Here is a 20,127-nt window from a genome sequence, read left to right on the forward strand (position 1 = left end):
TCATTTAGCCCGACTGTGAGTGAGCAGCAGGGTTTGGATCCAGATACCCCGCAGCGCTGCAGGGAACCTGGATCCTCCTCGCCGGCAGCCGTGGGCCTCTACGCCATGCGCTTAGACAACCTCTGCTGCACGCACTTACGCCGGGGCTTCTATGGTGGAGCACATAGGGTGACATAACTTTCTGGTGCTCCACCATAAGTCAGGGGGGTGGCACTTCTAGGAAGCAGAGTGGCATATATTAGGGGGCAGAGTGGCACTTATAGGCGGTATGTGTGTATTTTTTTCTTTAAAAATAAATTTTTCTTTAAAATAGCACCAAACTTTAAGGGTGCGGCCTATATTCGGGTGCGGCCTATATTCGAGCCAATACGGTATATTATATTTGAAATAATTTTGCTCTGTGTACATTGACGTAAGCATTTTCGCCCTGTTCTTGCCAAAATTTACAAACCCTCTTACCTACCCCTTCCCAAATAAAAATAATTACCATAATATTAATTGTATTTACAGCATGACTTTTTCATGTCTTCTTAAGCCACCAACGGAGTCTTTCGTACCTAAGTGTTTTAAGAACTGAAAAGGCGATGGGCGCGCAACTTGCGGAAGTTGCAAACAGTCTTTTTTTTAAAAAAGTTCTTCTAGGAGAACTTACTTATTCCACTGTTTAGTTTTTACTTCAAAGACCTAACTGAAAGGAACCCACGTTAAGCTCTTGATGGCTCTTCTGGGCTCAATGGTCAAACTCAATGATGGAAGAGTTTCCGCCCGGCGTAGGCCTTCACCAACACCTCTCCGCTGAACTGGTAGGTCAACTTCTTCTTCACTTTACGCACTTCACCGGTCTTCCCGTAGTTACGCAGCGCCCTGGCCATCTTCTGATAGGTCATCTTCTTGCGATTGCCCTTCTGGATACCCCAGCGATGGGCCAGCGCCTCTTTGTGCTTGGAAGAGAACTGGAATGTGCCTTTGTCTTTATCTACCCACCAAATGCTGTCCTTCATGTCTCCGCTCTGAAGGAGCTCCAGAAGAAACTGGTAAAGACGAATTTTCTTCTTGCTGCCTGTAATGTAGAAGAAAATAAGAATTCAGGTAACCTTGAATTCATTACGCAGAAGCTTATACTACAGACAACATAGATGTTTTATCATAATAATTCCTTCACGGGATTTATTTTCAATGTTGCCTTTTCCGTAACAATATGATCAATATATACCTGGTTCTCCTTGTAACATCCCATAGTTTGGCTCTCGTGAATCCATCTCCCCGTCGGAAACTTCCAACGGGGGGCTACGTCTCCCGTGGTCCTCTTCATCAGAGCTGGGTTGGGTGGTAGCTGGGAATTGCAGACACATCCGGGGCAGATATGATACCTTCAGGTGGGCATAAACACACACACTCAAGATGATTTACGTGGCTTTGTATGCAAGATGTAATGAGTACACAATCTTATGAATGGAAGGGTCGTTCCAGGTTCAATTGGTGTATAGAAAAAGATTGCATCATAATCTCCGTGGTGAATAAATATAAATGATGAGTCTAGCTCTAGGGTTTGAGCCGTATGGCCCTGTGAAGGGGTACGTTTGAGGTGCCTGCAGATCTTTTATGAGTCTATGAGAGGTTCTCCGCAGCATTAGGTGTGTTAAAGAAGCACATGGATGCTCTGCTAGTGGAGTATAGGAGGGAGGCAGTAGGTTTCTATATTACTATATGCTGTTTAGGGTCATTTTAAGTGTTATTAACCCCTTAAGGACAATGGGCGGTCCCTAAACCCATTGGAAACAATGCATTTTGAGCCCGTACATGTACGGGCTTTGTCATTAAGGGGTTAAGGGTTCTGTTGGTTTTGTATAGACATAGATGGCGCATCAGTTTGTACTGTTATGTGGAGCTGTGCAATACGTCGTCGCTGAATATATAAAGGATTCTAATAACCTGAGGTCCCAGGGGAAGGTGTGAATGAGGTCCTGGCAGCCCTGGTTCCAGGACATGCAGGTGGTCCAGTTCCATGTGTCGGTACAGCTGCTGTAGCTGTGGACCCTGCACGTTCTGCAGTTCCGTGAGCTGAGAATCCGGGAAGCCATCCAGATCTCCGTGCAGGTGAGGGGCCGGGTATTCCCAGTAATGCTCTAACAAGGAAGCTTAAATATTATTAGCCAACCTGTTTTCGCAGCATCCCAAATACATATTACTTCCTTAACTCCATCTCTAAATCAACCCACATGACCCCACCTTGCATATTCATTGCAACGTTCTTTTCTACTACAGTATAATATTCTATTTAGTCATATTATTATTATTACTTTTTCTTAATATTCCGCCATTGATAAGAAGATTTTTTATAAATGACCCTCACAATTATATTATGGCTAAAATCCCCACATAGTTACCATGGCTTTCAGTGTCACTGAGATAAGGATAGTATTCTTGGGGTTGGCGATATATCTCAGTCTCGTATGGAACCAGTTCCTCGGGGTGTGCCTAAGACAAGAAGAAACAAAATAATAACATTGGGACTCATTTATTTGAAGGGAACCCAAGTTCGAAGGATTGTATAATAGTTTAGACTTTCTATGACAGGATAAAGTGAAAGGCTGAACACGGAATTTTTAGAAGATTTTGTTTTGGTAAGAAAGGTTGGAGGTTATAAATATTTTACATAATACCAATAATACAGATATATCCACTGGTTCAATTTCTTAAAATATTATTTCACTGAGTTGAAATGACTGCCACGTATTGAAAGAGTGCCTAATGCAGTGTTGGATAATGTTTATAAAGAAAGTATGTTGGATAAATTTGGCGTAACTCAGGGGTGGGCAGCCCAACTCGCTTAACCATTGGGAAACTCATTGTGTATCTCGTTAAATAAACATAACTCAGCGGTGGGCTGTCCAACTCACTAAATCATTGGGAAACTGAACGGTGGGCTGTCCAACTAACTAGATCATTGTGAAACTAAGTGGTCTGCTATTTAACTAACTAGATCATTGTGAAACTAAGTGGCGGGCTGTCCAACCCACTAAATCATTGTGCAACTCAGCGGTGGGCTGCCCAACTCACTAAATATTGGATTAACTAAGTGGTGGGCTCTTCAACTAACTAGATCATTGCGAAACTCAGTAGGGGGCTGTCTGACTCACAAAACCAGTATCAAACTCCCCTGTGGACGGACGCTGTATGCAGTAGTATTATGCTCATTGGGTTAAGGTGTGACACACTGGGTCTTTAAGACCAATTGCGGAGAAACCAATGGAGAATCCCTGCCGATCGCTCCACATTAACCGTTTGCTCTTTCTACATACGGCCCATGGTATTCTAGCATCTGCTGCTCGCCTACTGATTCCTGGGGCAGCACATTTTCATTACCTAAAATATCACCAAATTAGTTACTCACGGAAAGGTCCACGTTGAAGAATGCAGAAGCACACAAGAGGCTGCTAAAATGCTAAGCTGCAGCAGCAAGATGAAGGCATGTATTGAACTAAGCCAAAAATATCATTATATCATTCGAAACCTCAATTTCTGTGTATTTGTTGCAGAAACAAATTCCCCTAAAGATACAAAGACAATTCTTGATAGAAATCCAGGCTGAGCCATACAGGCAGAAACCACAAGGTCCGCCATGTGCAGATGATGTATACACATTTCCCTAACATGAGTTAACACGATCGCTGGTCAATGATTCATTCCCGGGCTGTCTCATTCTCTATTCATCTCTTTGCCATTTTAATTTAATCTATCACAGCAGCGAGCTTCTTGAAAATCAACTCAATGGTATTTCCCAAGCGCTACCAATGAATTTTATTTTATTTTTATTTCTTTTTTTACCCGTTGCGTGACCAGCTTTGACGGTTACCGCTTTCTAAGTTGTGGTCACAGAATAAGTCCAAGAACATAGGAAAATGCCAGATATTCCCTTAATTCTAGAGATATTTCCCCATTTCAGAGCATCGTTCTCTTCTATGTATCCAAGGTCAAATTACTTTTATTGGCTTCAAATTATTGACTTAAAAATACAAAAATAAACAACTCGTTCTTATGGAATAAAACATATGGTGTTAAACAGAATTTTTAGGGTTTCTTTAAGTGCCATTAGCCAATCAGTTAGGTGGCAGAATGCGCTAAGAAGTCCCAAACGCTGCACATAATGGAAAATTAATCGAGAAGCAGAAATTCCATTTTGATATTATCTGCATAAAGCTTATTGTTTATAAGAGGAAGTATATAAATGAACTCAAATTATTTAAACAAAAATGAAATAGAACAAAAACGATTTAGTATTTTCCAGAGTGGAGTTGTTTCTGAGTTACCGGCTCTCAGAATAGCTCGGCGATATATATAATAATATGCAATAATTGTTTTAACCAAAGGTTTGGAGTCTTCTTATCAATCCACTTTGCCATTTCTGTCCCTTAAAAATTGTTTTGTGATCCATTCCACTGAAACATTAGTTTCTCATTAGCACAAGTACTATAAGACCAAGGACTAATCAAGGTCGGACTCTTTAAAGCAAGAAACAGTCAGACTAGACGGGGGCCGAATGGCTCTGACCTACCGTCTAATTCTACGTCTCTATGTCAGATCTCTCATCTATATCAGTTTCCCCCACTGGTCCATGAAAGAGGACAACAAGGAGATAAATTACCTATGTGCTATCACGGCTTTTTGGACACCGCCAAGGTAGAAAAGCCCAATTTACCGTTTCTTCTTCAAAGAAAGTACAATATATTCTAGTATATGCTAGAATTAATTAAGCATACCCCCGGAATATGTCAGCTCTTCATAACCAAAGTAATAAGAAAGGAAGTATTGGATCTAAGGTTTTATCTGACATGCAAAAGGTGATAAAGTTACCCAAATGCCTATTAATTTAAATTCAATTTTTTAACCAATATGTATGATCACAGTTGTAGGACAATGTCTTGTGAAATGTCTCGTGTCTTGGCAGTATTCCGCTACTGATCTGTTTAATTGTGTCTTAGGTGTTTAAATCTTTTAGATCACATCAAAACACTTTTCCTTGGTTTAGGGATGAGGAGTTTATATTTTATTAAAAAAGACACAGAACATTTATGTCGCCTCCCAATGACTTGCAAACATTTTGTTCAGGCATTTGGTATTTTTCATAAATACAATTACACCATTTTTTCAAAGAATAATATCCATGGGTGAGGATTTGGAATAGAAACGAGTGCAAGAATTACGGTCAGTGTTGTGCATGAATTTAAAATTAAACAAATTATTATTCTATCAATGATCAGCAAACACTTTTCATGTTCCGTTGTACTTTTCTTGGCTTCTTATTTCTCAAACGGCCCGGAATACTGATAAAGCAGCTTGGAGTGATCTGGTCTTCTGCCGTCAGCAGCTAACTTTAGACCTTAAAGCATACGGGGAACGTTAACTAAATCCCCCCTACTGTTTGAGGACCCAAAAAAGAACATTTCTCAGAGCAGCGTCCAATCAGCCCCACTCTTTGGCTGATTGGCTGAGACATCATCAGTGCTGACATCATCAGTGCTCCCCCGCAGCCCATCAGCCGCCAACTGGACAGCTACAAAAAATTAGATGTGCCTCAGTAGATACATGATGTTTTCAGAAGACTCCATCAGGGAATATACAATAAGTTATTATTAAAGATAAGTACTTCGATAAGGATTTAATATATTGCTGTTAATATATTCAATGTATGAAATAAATACCAGTATAATAACTTGTACTATGTGTATGCAACAGGACGTCTGCGGGACAGGTGAGACCTTCTTAGTACCTTGTATGGTCTTCATCCTGCCTAAAAGTCTCCATAAATTATATTCTATGACACCAAACATTAATGGGATCAGTAAAGCAGTGCTACGTCACTGGCTACCGCCATATTGTCCAGTTTTATATCATATTCAGCTCTGAGTGTTTGTGTTGCCCCAAAGTCATAAGTAGACACTAATGAACTACTGAGTGTGACGATGGAGCAGCATGTGGTGGGACTCTTCTTCTTTAAACATAGAGAAATCCACATGGAAGCGAGCATTTATTTCATACCCTACTGGACACTGCCCGCAAAGGATATCTTCTCACTCTCTTACTAAACCTGGCGTTGTAGACGTTTACTTAAAGAGGTCCTTCTTTTAATAATAATTCAGTTGGTCTTAGTATGCTGGGTTCTAGTTTTGTCAGACCCTACGGACTGTAAGAAGACCTGCGGAATATGTTGGCGCTATATATAAAAAATAATAATAATAATTTATGATTATAGTAACCCAATCACAAACCCATCAGCCATATCCAGATATTTAATAATATGTTCTCTTTGGGGTTAATGCAGTCATGCCCACTAGTTACTGTTACTAGTTACTGTTGCACAAATAGGTTATTGCCGAGTTCTTGAGTATTTACATGTTCTGTAAAAATCTAGATTATTATCGGGCAGATAAGAATCAGTTGGGCCACAGAGTCTGTTTATAAGCATTTCCCTGTCTACCTAAATACATATATGTGTATTGATGACATCACTGCGTATGATCGAAACGCCATTCGGACACCTTAATCATGTTGGTTATTCTAGATGCCATTTTCTTTTCGAGTGATATTTCTTACTCAGTGAGTCCGTGTTCAGGCGATATCTAAAGACATTTAACGTGTCATTTTTTCTGACATACTGTATCAATAATATATTACTTACGGACAATATTTAATAAAATGTTTGGGCTGATGTGAATTATAATGTCAAAATCAGGTATTTTAAGCAAATCACGATGCATTTTAAAAAATCAACTTTGCCTTTACGATTAGAGAGAGAAATTATTTCATATGTTCCAATGCAGAGACAGAAAAACATATTTTCTCTCTTACTCCAAGCAAAAAGATCCCAATTTCCTTGGAAGACGAACACAATGGTTACATTTAGATATTTCGGAAAAATTCCCATAATAAAATGTACATATACGGGGGAACACCCCAATCCCCTGGACTTGTTTCTAGTGAATTGGTTGTGCGCACATATGTCTAGCGTGCTTGGGCATTGCGTACGTGACTATTGTGACCTCAAAGTGGGAGACTGGAGGTCTGTAAGCCCACATTTCCCTCCTCATCCTTTGCTCTAATGTGTGTGACCTCAATCCTCTTTCAAACGGCATAAATCAATCTGTTTTTCTAGGGTAGGAAACTGTGGTTGATCTTACCAGGGGCAGACGTTATGCACACACACACACACCATATTCCAAATCCCCCGGGGGCTTCCATACAGAAGAAAACTTGGGGCTTCTTCCACATTGTCCCTTTCTAACAAACATCTCTGACCCACATCTCCTCGCCTGTGTACATATAGCATGTTTGGAACAAGAGAAGGTCTACGTCCAGGTCTAAATTGTCTGTAGACATAGACAATGCATGTGCAACTCACATATAAAAAGAACATGACAACGTGACCGTCACATACAATCAATTCATTCTGTCACATCACAGCGGTGGATCTTGCCATGTTGGTCCCAGAGAAGATAGTCCAAATAACTTTTTGTGGATCGACTTTCAAAGGATGAGACGTATCTAAAAAAGGGACCTCTGAGGACCTGAGGTCATTGTTCAAGACCCCTATCAGCGCTGAGTTTCAGGTCATCCACAAACAGCCATTGGGTATAATAATCTCTAGAACTTTGCCGTGTCCCGTTGTGATCGCTAAGAGGAGATCTGAGAGATCCTGCACCGTTGGGTGTGTCAGATCTACAAAGGACCTCCATAATGACCGTGTCATCAACGACAAGCAAAGACATATATTTTATACATAGCACCAAAGCTGATAGTCGGATTCTATACATTAATAACCTAAACAGTTGGCTTAAGAGTCTCCAGTAGCGAGTCTTAAAGTTTAACTGATATCTTCCCAAAGTAGAACTTGAAGCAGAATAATAACATTAAATAGGGGTTTACCTGAGAATCGAACCGATTATGTGCTTATTGGAAAGTTAAATGAGGATTATGAGCTAAAAATCAAAAATGAATTATAAATCGCACTTTTTAGTGGGTTCTGCTATTGGGTTGCTGGCTTGTCAGCGGAAGGTATCGGTTCTTTTAGGAATATTTCCATTCAGCGTCTCAAACACTAGCGAGGTAAGACAGGGATAATTATTTTCATTTAGTACCTCTTTCTTTTCCAGAAGTTGCCACATAAATAAAACAGGAACCTTGTAACCCCTTGTATGCTAGCAGGGCGCAGCATTCTGGAGGTCAAAAGGTTAAAGGAACATAACCCTTCCTAAATGATCACGAAGCTATTTTTTCTTAAAAACCATAGCAATATAGTGTTATATTTCATTCTCATACCCGGGGTGACTTACCCCAATACTGGTATCTAATCTACCACTCCATGAATGGCACCCAGTACTCCATGTTCCTATAGAAAACCCCATTGCCATCATGTTCTTCATCTGGTCGTTGGGTATTGACCCACCATGCTTGGTGGAAGACCCAGTCTCGATTATTACTCACCGAGGCGATAAGAGTAAATCCATCCATTCTGCCAACTGGTAACATTCACAGTCCTGCCGGGCTGGTTTCCTCTTTGTGACTTCACCGTACCGCTTACTGGACCCCCAACTCCTCACGGAGTAGAAGGGTGGGCAAAGTTGGAGAAAATCGAGTCGTCCGGTGGCCCTTGTCTGTGATTGACCGTGGGGGGGGGGGGATGGTGCGTACAGCCTGTCACTACTTCTGGCACTGAAATATTTTCCTCTTTCTTAAGTTCCTGATTTTCTAAAACTGTTTGTTGAGCTGAACATTTAGTAGCAACGTGACATCACGCACCCCCCCCTTGCATAAATCTCTCCCGTTGGCCCTTCACAGGAAGCCTGTCCCTTCAACTAAAGAATTGTGGGCAACATATTCCACTTTCCCCCTCCCCTTCTAGACAATGGGCAAATTGCATCAAGACCCTTTAAGTCAACCTCGTCGCTATCTTTTAACCTTTTTTGAACCCAAAATGTTATTATTAATTTTTAGCAAGTGGACTCCTGGATATTGAAATATATTTCACACCAACAACAAGGGGTTATTATTAGTAGAACCTCCAATGGCACGATCACCACATTGAAAATGGATAGCGGTTGGGTACAAGGTAAGAAACAAATTACAAAAACATCTAAAGTCAAGGAAAATACACTTTGTTACTCACATAGACAATCAAAAGTCATATTAAGTTGTCAATATTTAGATATCCTTCATAAACATTGGGACCCCAATGCATGGCCTGGGTGCTACTGATACCCTATATAATATATTATACATTGGCTGTTTTTTCCCAGGAGGAAACTTGCCAATTGCTCCCCCAGAGGTAGTAGAGTCACTGTCACCAGGGATGTTGCGGAGTGTACATCGTCCCGTAATGTCTCATGACCCCGTGCAAGCACAGGTGTCCCAACCAAAATGGGGCTCTGTATGGGCTGGTGCCTTTCTGTCATACATCCTACAAACAGAAATGTATATGTGTCCTGGAAATGATGACTAATGTGGCCAAAACACTTGTCACATATCATTCCGTGTATCGATTACCCCACTAAATGTACCACAAAGCTCCCAAGTCTCTCTAGATGTTGATTTCAACAGAATGCTTGTGGGTCATGGGTTTTCTTTATAAAGACCTACGATGTTCATAGTTCTAATGTACACCAGATAGATCTGTGTGGCGATGCCTTGCGTCCCTAGTTATTTCTTACTCTTTAAGTCTTGGCATATGCCTGATACCTAGAGACATACAATGGTGCTCCTTACTCATTATCTCCAGTAATGGTGCTCCTTACTCATTATCTCCAGTAATGGTGCTCCTTACTCATTATCTCCAGTAATGGTGCTCCTTACTCATTATCTCCAGTAATGGTGCTCCTTACTCCTTATATCCAGAGTAACATGATGTAACCCCATCTCTGTATGAGAACCCCCCAAAATGCATGGATCATTTCCTATGTGTGACATCTGTTGCTACCTGAACGCAGAGATACAAAATACAATGGTGGATATCACCTTGTCTTCAGTTCCTCCTTTTTAGCTTAGTACAATGGCCACAACTTCTCATATTTCCCACTCTCACCTTTTGGGGAATCAGAACAAGGAACACAGGTAACGCCCCGAACTTTCAAATCACTTCCCCTTTGACAGAAAACAAGAGCAGTTTTGGGAACAGATCTTGAGTGTTTGGAACCACAATCTCCTCCAAATGTTAACCCTCGATTGTTATTATGTGATAATGCAGATTGACACTCTATGTTGATGAACGTAATTGTTTCTTGGTTGAACATTGACAAGTAATGATAATAATAGCTGGAATGAAATACTAAAACGATTCACATTTTTTAAATTCATTAAATGAAATCTACGTGTATATACATTAAAAGCCCACATTTTTCTTATCATACAATTTCAGACTTTACCTTCGTAATCCCTTTGCGTAGGTCAAATGCATCAAAAACGCATACACACACTAACACTTTGGGAAGGCGGAGGGAGAGGGCATTAAATGGGCAGAAATGTCATGTGGGGAGAGTATGACATGTCATCACACCACCACCCACTTGCATAGGACATATTTCTATATAGGCATTGTGGACAGCATGGGGATCTAGACAAAAAAATCTTCCAAATGTCTTCTCTTTAAAGCCCCCTTTTGTTTACCAGACCACTTTGACTGCAGAGAGGGTGACGTTTCTGAGCAAATGTACCATATTTAAATCATGGTAATAGGTTAACAGCCTCTTAAGGGAAATAGCCTTACCTTATTAGACACCATACTCCATTTGCCAGGCAGCCATAGGCCACCCTCCATAGGTGACTCTTCTAGTAGCGTCAGATGCCTCTTTACCTCCAGAAGGACAAGGGGTCCAACTCGACTCCCCAGTCCCCATGCTGGGGATACACTAATACATTTTGTGTTTGAATTGGAACAGGGAAGTGAGCTGACTTCCCTAACTGTGCTACAAAGTAACTTCTACCTTTCATTAACTTCTCTTTAATGTCCATAATCATGCATCTCCATACAGCTACGTGTAGTATGTCAAAACGATTTGTCCCAGTGATTTTATATCTGAGGTACAAGACATAACAGTAAACGCCTGAAAAATAAAGATACAAAATATAAAGCAATCTCTACATACTCATACATGTATTAAAAACGCTATTATTTTAATTGACAAAAACTGTCCACTAGTCCAGAGTTGCAACCATGACACAGTTACAGGTATTCAGGGCCATCATCAGGGGGGTACAACTATTTCAGTTGTATGGGGCCCAGCTGCCCTAGGGGACATGAGTATCTTGAGGGCCCACTCACGGAGGCCATGTTTCCCTACGTTTTTTTATAAAAGAAAAAAAAAAGCTTGGCGGCAGCCTTGATGAGGTCTCTGCGCTGGGACTTGATGTGATCCCAGAACGGCAGCAAATTGGTCAGCGCCACTTTAGTCCCCAAACAGCTTATCTGTGCCATATTTGCCTCCAACAGCTTTTCTGTGCCATCCTTGTTACCAAACAGCTTGTCTGTGCCATTTGTGTCCTAAAACGGCTTGTAAGTGCCATCTTTGTCATGAAACAGCTTGTCAGTACCTCCAAACACCCTGTATATGCCATATTTGTCCCCAAACAACCATGTCATCATAATAATTCTTAGACTGTTTTTGCAAATATCATTATTGCTTGCTAATTTATACCTTTAGGCAGCACAAAATCCTAGACACATAGTGTGACAGTAATTGTGATACAGACAGTGCGTGACAAATTATCCTCTCCAGATATCACATATCATGATACTGTATCCTGTATTCATTGTGCTGTGATAGGTAATTTCCAGCCTCTGTGGTTCTGATGGTTTCTTTACACAGACACAGAAGTTGGAGCAGATCCCTGAAAGTTTTATCTCACTCAGGCAGCTTCCTTCCGCGACCACAGGAACCACCATTACAAACACATGTGACACCTTGGGGCAGCAACAGAATGTTAGCACAGGGACAGGACTGGGCAGGGCAGATTGGAGATGGGACCAGTAGAACAGAATGCAAGGAGAAGCACAAAGATGGCAATATACACAGAAAGGGGCATAGGGAAATCACAACCCACAGAAAAAAGGCACACGGGAACAAAACCCACAGAGTAGTGGTATAAAGGGGTCCAAGGTCACAGGACATGGGCAAAGGGGCATTAAAAACCTACAGAACAAGTTCACAGAGGGAGTCACATAATGAAGCCCATTGGGTTTCAAACACAGAAACAAGGCAACGGGAGATGCAGAGTAAAACAGAAGAGCCTTGGATGATTGAGATACACAGCAAGGGCACAGCTGAGATAGAAAGCACACAGGACCTATTGTAAATATACGCTGCATGACAAAAAGTGGACACCTGACCATCACACCTATATGAGCTTGGACATCCCATTCTAAAACCACGGGCACTAATATGAAGTTGCACCCTGAGAACAGTGTCCACTCTTCTTGGAAGGCTTTCCACAAGATTACGGAGTGTGTCTATGGGAATTTGTGCCCATTCAGCCAAAAGAGCATTTGTGAGGTCAGCCATTTATGTTGGACGGATTGAACTGGCTCGTCATCAGTGGTCCAATTCATCCAGAAGGTGTTCAACTTTTGGTCATAAAATCTATATACAAAAACTTGGCTTATGGGGGGAACTTGCAGATATTATTACATTATAGAATCTGTCTGATGTCCTTAGAAGCCACTGTACACAGGGTTCCAGATTACTCATGAGAGACAGTAGGTGACCACCTAAATCCAAAGGCTTTTGGGATATTTGTTAAATGTCTAGTGCCGGGTTGTAAAATTGCCAGATTAAATATTATGCAGATAAACCCTTCTTGACGGGATGAAACACATTTTAGATTTATTTTATTGAGCTGCATATGCGATGAGCACTCATATCTACCAATGCTTAAAGTTCAACAAAGGAAGACGTTTATGAGGTCATCCTCACCTCTTAATTCATCTCAATGCCCATTGTATTACTATTATTTTATTCATATAGTATGCAGAAGAGTTGAGTTTCATCTTCTATATATTGTGAAGGTCCATAACAAATAAGCTTCTGCTGCAGGAAGAGCTTGGTTGGACCTGGACGTATAATTCAATCAGTTCTTCTTATCCAAGTCTTATCCCCCATTACATTATGCATTGTACAGAGCCAGCTTTGTCATTCTATCTGGAGAAATCTGACAATGTTGGCCCTTCATAATGAATAGTGAAGTCAAGCTAAAACCACAACCTCCCTGAAAAGTCTCTCTTTAGTGAATAGACCCCACGGAGTTACGCAGAGCACAACAAACCGATAGAGACCCATAGCATAGAGGAGTAATGAAGAAGAGACCTAGCCAGTGATCCAGCCTGCCTTTTAAGTGTCCAAGAGCTTCATTGCAGAGTTGCCCTAGGTAGGGCGGTAAGGAAAGGGGTGTATGTTGTAGATAGGGCAATAAAACTCATACATAAGAGTTCATCCATTATAGATGCAACACTCAACCTGCCTGGCATGGAGCCCAGGTGGATAAAGGGCATACATATTTAGATAGTGTCTTCTTGTTTCCTGAGCTAATTAGGAAACAAATGACTTGTTCTAAGTACCCGAGTCAAGCGATTTAAGCGCCGCAGTAATATTTAAAATGTTTTAAAAACTGGATGAAAAAAAAGATCCACAATAAGCAATAGATTCATTAGAATTGTTACGACGGATGTTGAGAATGAACTAATAGAATAAAGAGTAATTTTGTCAAAAGTTGTGCAACTGTTGTCACATCATTGACAAATTAGTCTGGCCTTCAACATTTCCTCAACACCCACATGTACACCCAGCACAACCTGATGTTGCAAACCACATATCTTGGTAAATGCACCACTCGCTGCCCCGGAATAAGCCTAATTCATATGAGACATCAGTGAGTGTGACTGTATTGTATTCTTTTATACAACCATTCATGTACAATTCGACAGCAGATCCAACCCATTGGCCCATTTTCCTACTATAAAGACGCAGACCTTAATCAGTAGTTGGTCCCGTCTTAGATTCAGGAGCCAAATGTCTATCCCATGTATGTTTAATACCCTCACTGTATTACGGTCCTTTCTTAAATCCCTTTATGTATTTAAATGTTTCTATCGCATCCCTTCTCCCTTCTTTCCTCCAAGCCATACATTTATTGTGTTATCGTCGATCACTATATCTACCGGCAATGCTAAGGAATAGCAATTTTTATGTGATTTAAAATATGTTATGCACGAATCGAACTATTTATTAAATATTCAGTTTCATACCTGAAAAGGTGTCACTGGTTAGAAGGCATAGTACCGTACTGGGATCCAAATCCCTCTGACCCTACCCCGGTGTCTCTCTTCTCTAGGAGTCACAATAATGTGTATATAAACAGTAGAAAATATGTTTAAACTGTACAAACGAAACACAATATTCTTCCTTCAAATGCATTACAGGGAGACAAGGGTAACAAGTCTCACATAAATTTGGTAAAGCCCCACCCCTAACCACACCCCCTTAAACATGCCCAAATTACCAAAAGTGCCCACATTTGGTCATTTTTTTAATTTCTTTACATAAGAAACGTGATGGATACATTGTTTAGTTTTTTTTTGTTTTAATTTAAATTAAATGTTTATTATTATTTAGCTGTGTTTAATGGCAATGCGAAAATCATATAAAAATGTCTAATTATTTGGTTCCAATATACAGTCAGTGAACTGACAGCCCCTTTAACAGTAAGAATGTGATTCATATAACCAAAAGAAAACAATATGTATATAAATATGTGATGACTAAGAGTAAAATTCCATGTTTAAATCCTTCCAGCCGCTTTGTGCTATGACCGGACACCACTTCTCCTTTTTCTCCCTGTTGTTGCATAACAAGGTATCAAGATTAGTCAGAAAGTCCCATCCCGCCACCCCCTCTGACAGCTCCACCAATTCAAAGAATTCTTTTTTTGGATACACAGTTAAAGAGAAAGAGAGAGATGGAGAAATATAGTGGGTTCGGTATAAAACATACAAAATCACACAGCTCTAAGTCTACGTTTACAGCTCTCAGTTTACAGAGCTCTCATCCAAATCATTATATCCCTTCCTCGCAGACCAAGCCAGCTCTCTACATGTCTTCCCCACAGCTCTCTAACCCAGCTCTCTATGTCTCTTCCTCAGGCAGTGCTCCAACCCAGCTCTCTATGTCTCTTCCTCAGGCAGTGCTCCAACCCAGCTCTCTATGTCTCTTCCTCACGCAGTGCTCCAACCCAGCTCTCTATGTCTCTTCCTCACGCAGTGCTCCAACCCAGCTCTCTATGTCTCTTCCTCAGGCAGTGCTCCAACCCAGCTCTCTATGTCTCTTCCTCAGGCAGTGCTCCATCCCAGCTCTCTATGTCTCTTCCTCAGGCAGTGCTCCATCCCAGCTCTCTATGTCTCTTCCTCAGGCAGTGCTCCATCCCAGCTCTCTATGTCTCTTCTTGAAGCAGTGCTCCAACCCAGCTCTCTATGTCTCTTCCTCAGGCAGTGCTCCATCCCAGCTCTCTATGTCTCTCCGTCATGCAGTTCTCCAGCCCAGCTCTCTATGTCTCTTCCTCACGCAGTGCTCCAACCCTGCTCTCTACGTCTCTTCCTCACGCAGTGCTCCATCCCAGCTCTCTATGTCTCTCCGTCATGCAGTTCTCCAGCCCAGCTCTCTATATCCCTTCCTCACGCAGTGCTCCAACCCTGCTCTCTATATCTCTTCCTCAGGCAGTGCTCCAACCCAGCTCTCTATGTCTCTTCCTCACACAGCACTCTGATTTGCGTTATTAGATATATTGTTTCTAAAACTATACTGAATTATTACAGTGCTGAGGAGGTGGATCAAAGGAAGACGTTGGTCACCGTGACATTTAGGGACATTGTCCAAGATATATAAGCGATAACATGGGAACAATGCGTTGTTCCAGATGACACAACCCATTTGGCACCAAGGGTACTAAATGCCCCTTTCTTTTAACAGAAGACATAAGCATGTTGTGACGGAACCCTCCATCACTGGGACCACTGGAGAGGCCTGACTGCCAGCCCCCTCCCTATTGACTATGGGCCCTGGGTTTGTAAAGACTTCTGTGGCTACCCCCAGCAGTATCATCTCATCACTTGCTGGATGTAACAGGGAGTGACCGCCATTGTTTTAGTTTATTATAAGACCCCTCCACCCCATGATGCATTATTATGTTGCCCCCCCCTTCCCCCCAGTTCCTCCACTACAGACATTTACCCCGGCCATCCCTGGAGCTGATTTTGGCCAGTAATAGATAGTGGAGGTTGGGACCCTATTGTATTATTAATCCCTCTACTGCCCCTGTTAAGATTAAGGGGGTGGTTTGTATCACAATATCTTGTTTTATGTAAATGTGTGCTTTGCTGGATATATCCAGCGCTGTGTGTGAGAAATAAATCAGTCTTCGTTTGGTTTTACCCTACACTGAGTCTCGGCGAGTGACTGGGGAACCGGGGAAGGAGTGTGAGTCCCAGGCTAAGGGAGCACAAGTCGGCGGAGGTAGTCGGTCGGACTTGCCAGATCCGTGACACATGTAAATTCTCTATTCACAGAATTCCATGTCTATTATGAAGCCACATCATCATTTTTTAAGTATACAGGATTTTTTGCAAGATTGTATACTTACAGAAAACCTTTTTTTAAAAAGACAATATTGGAAATTAACAAAGAGGTCTTTTTAATTTTTTTTTAGGGAAAAGATGTGGATCCGCTTTACCAAAAAACAACATATTTGTTAGAAGGAGGCAACGAACCCGCAGGCTTCTTTTAGCTACCGTTACATTCTGTTTCCAAATAGAAATACTCTGAAAGTTTGAGTTGAGTGTTAGGTAAGAGCCAACTAAGCATCGGCTTACTGACAAAGCTTAATAAATGGAGACTGTTTCAAAAACAGATCATGACTTCGGCTTCGGCTCCTCTCGTGTGTTGAGAACAGGCCGTTAAGTAATTGCCAAACAGGAAGCAGGTTTTCGGCGTGAGGCCGTTTCACAAGCTGGCTTTTGCTCAAGCAGTGGGTTAGATTGCAAAGCGAGCAGATCTCCGAGCTGATGCTCTCAGGAAAAGATGCTGACCTAAGATCACGATCATCCAGGGGTGAAAAGACGGGAGGCTAAGAGCTTCACCCCTATTTATTAACCATTCCATTCCAATCACAAAATCAATTTGTGGGTTCAGGGGGAGCTCTATTACAAAAAAAAAACCAAGCATGCTGTAAGAATTTGGAAAAGTGTGTGACATGTAATAATATGTCCATATTTGTAATTATTAATATTAACTCTTTCCATACTTGTGAAAGATGCACTTAAGAGCAACGCAATAAATAATATAATATACAAATACATTATTTGAGATATATAATTAATCTCTATAAAACCAAAATGATTGATGGCTGAAATTATCTATTAATTAGAGTTATACCTGGGAACACCAAGGGAGTGGCTTTGTGAAGGGGCAGGGCTAGGCGTGCATGGGGTGTGGCTAGCCATATATTAAGGCAGGGCTATCTCCAGGAAACCTTTAGTGGGAGGGGAACCGGGCAGCGAGTAGGAGTGAAGTGGGCAGAGCCAAGTGGCTCCTGTGCCTGAAGAAAGAAGAAACTGACCCAGACAACCGGGGAAGTGGGCTTTCCCCCTGAGACTCCAGGTCAAACCTGGAGAGTTGTCAGCTATGATTATAAATGGCTAATGATTGTAAGGTTGGAGACCCGTTCTCTGGAGAAAGCCACGTGTGTTTTCACTATGACTCAAATGTTTAGCTCCTGCTACGATTACAGCAACAGCCAGCTGTGATAAATGGCTGGATGGACAAACTAAGGGTTAAGTATAAAAAGTAATTCCATTGGTGGTGTTATTGCCAATACAACCAACAAAATCGGCCAATCAGCGGGGACTTTCAAGTGGCAATATTTGATTAAAAAAAAACTCTCATTGCCTTTGCACTGGGACACTGCTGTCAAACTGGTAAGCGACAGCTCGGCAGACACTTGGTGTATTCACTGAACAGGGAGTTTGCACATGGCCTGAATATTTCAAGCTCGCCAACTTCGCTTTACATGACAATGGGCAAAAACCACATGTTTTCCAGCAAGAACAACTGTGTTTGTCCCATTATCCCTGGGCAATCCCTGCAATGTTTCACCGCAAGAAATTATTCAGTTACCTACCCGGCACCTTCCTGGTGCCAAGCTTCTGGAATTCTATGTGACTGTTCCTTTAACCGTCAAAATCTGAACCACTCTTTACAGGAAACATAAAACTGTCGTGAGCTCACAACTCTTTACACATATCTAAGACTTACACGTGGGAATTTGTCCAAAAACTCTGACAGTATCACAAAATGTAACAATCTTGGATTAAGAAGTAATACATTGCGGGGAATTTTCAACAAAAAGAGTGTTTAGTGGTCAGCTCATTTGTGAAATCTACCATGGGATACTTATATTCGATTGAGCACTGAGGAACAGAAACTAAACCATTATGTTAAAAACATATCATCTAAAAGGAAGTGTAAATGTAAGTTTGAAAATGAAAAGTAGAGGTACTTTTTTAGTGCTTTAAATACCACCTCTGGAGTCTTCTAAACTGCAATGTGGAGCACAGAACATTTTGGGGGATGAGAGCTGGTTTTAGGAATTCATATCTATTTACGGCTGTAGAAGGAAAGAAAATTATTTAGATGTTGGGAGCCTCCTAGTGGATATGTGTGGTTACTACCAAACTTGGTCGCTGCCTAGGAATGAGATTATTATATATATATATATATATATATATTTATCGCAGTGCTTCTTACAGTCCATACATTCAAAGGGTCTGACAAAACTAGGACCGACAGACTAAGACGAACCCATACATATTTAAATGCTTAGGAATATAGTTTACACTGACTGTTGATTATATGCCGCCCCCCAAGAAACAAAAAGAAGACCAGTGAGCCTAAAACCTGAAGGGATCAACGTGCGCCACTTCCTATCCTCATAGAGGAAGAGCGATGTAGCGCGCCCAATATTGACATCAATATCTCCCTATAGGAAGATCAATAAAAAAGAGGATGAAAACATTGCACCAAACGCATGTTTCACCGTCCCAAGCATTGGCCTCGTCAGGGGCGATGCCCGGGTTGGTGGAATGCGCTTTTTCTTTTAATAGATCTTGCCATAGGGAGATATTAATGTCCGTTTTGGGGAGTGCTTGTTAGGAACCACGACAGACCTCTCTCTCTCCCTCTGTGAGGATAAGAAGAGGGACACGTTGGTCCCTTTAGATTTTAGGCTCACTGGCCCTTGATTTTCTCTTCGTTCAGACTATTATGAATATAGCATATTACAGGGTTACCACCAGATCCCATACTCCATTTCCCCTGTCACTAGTTACACGTGGTAACCATTTCCTCAGTATTTAGAACTAGTGTAACTTTATTCAGTTTAATTTAATAGGTGATGATGTCATTTATTTGATACCTATCATTGGGTGATTGTGTTTATATTGGATCGGCATAGAAGGCTTTTAATTCATTGATTTATTAAAAGTTAAGTTTTGTCATCACTGTTTATCTTTAAAAATCACTCCTGTTGTTTCCGAAACCTGAAAAACTGGACACCATTCCGCCTTCGGTAATCTGTAACATTTCTAAAGTTAGTTTAGTGTGTCGTGCCCTTAAACCTTAATAAGAAACATGGTTTTAACCCAGCTTGTCACCAAGGACTTTACCAAAACTTTTTACATAGTCTATGTGAGATATATATATATATATATATGACACATCGATAGCCATGTATACATTGATTTTCTGTTCTTACACATTTTTGTGGCTTTTAGGGCTGTAGAAGCCTGTGATACCCAGGAAACATTGTGTGCTCCTAAAAAGAGGGACACGGGAATTTGTGGCTTAAACAGGGGCACTTGGAAGGTATACAAATGTATTTACCCATAGAACATGTAAAATAGCTTATGCACTTTTGGTAACGCTAGTTTAAGCTCCCGGAAATGCTTCCTGTCATTTACAGTCCCCCATGGCTGTGTAGCCGGAAATGTCCCCATGAAGCCGTCCCTTGGACGCAGCGGTCTTGATGTATTGGTTCCGG

The 20,127-nt window shown here is 41.2% G+C and overlaps 1 protein-coding gene across 4 annotated transcripts; it reads right to left on the bottom strand.

The window, feature by feature from the left end:
- Positions 1 to 612: 612 nt before the first annotated feature.
- On the bottom strand, positions 613 to 10,883 carry SPI1 (Spi-1 proto-oncogene). 4 transcript variants are annotated; one of them, XM_053449762.1, is made up of 5 exons: positions 10,757 to 10,883; positions 2,388 to 2,478; positions 1,933 to 2,126; positions 1,214 to 1,370; positions 613 to 1,060 (listed from the first exon to the last, which is right to left on the bottom strand). In XM_053449762.1, exons 1-5 carry the CDS (start codon positions 10,805 to 10,807, stop codon positions 744 to 746), a joined length of 810 nt encoding a protein of 269 aa, XP_053305737.1. In that variant the 5' UTR covers positions 10,808 to 10,883; the 3' UTR covers positions 613 to 743. The 4 variants fall into 4 exon arrangements, with proteins under 4 accessions (XP_053305737.1, XP_053305735.1, XP_053305738.1 ...); XM_053449760.1 differs by having other exon boundaries at positions 1,933 to 2,138; XM_053449763.1 differs by lacking the exon at positions 10,757 to 10,883 and adding an exon at positions 8,482 to 8,692.
- Between the last annotated feature and the right edge of the window lie 9,244 nt (positions 10,884 to 20,127).

This window comes from Spea bombifrons, chromosome 10, assembly GCF_027358695.1.
Source record: "Spea bombifrons isolate aSpeBom1 chromosome 10, aSpeBom1.2.pri, whole genome shotgun sequence".
Lineage (NCBI taxonomy): Eukaryota > Metazoa > Chordata > Amphibia > Anura > Pelobatidae > Spea > Spea bombifrons.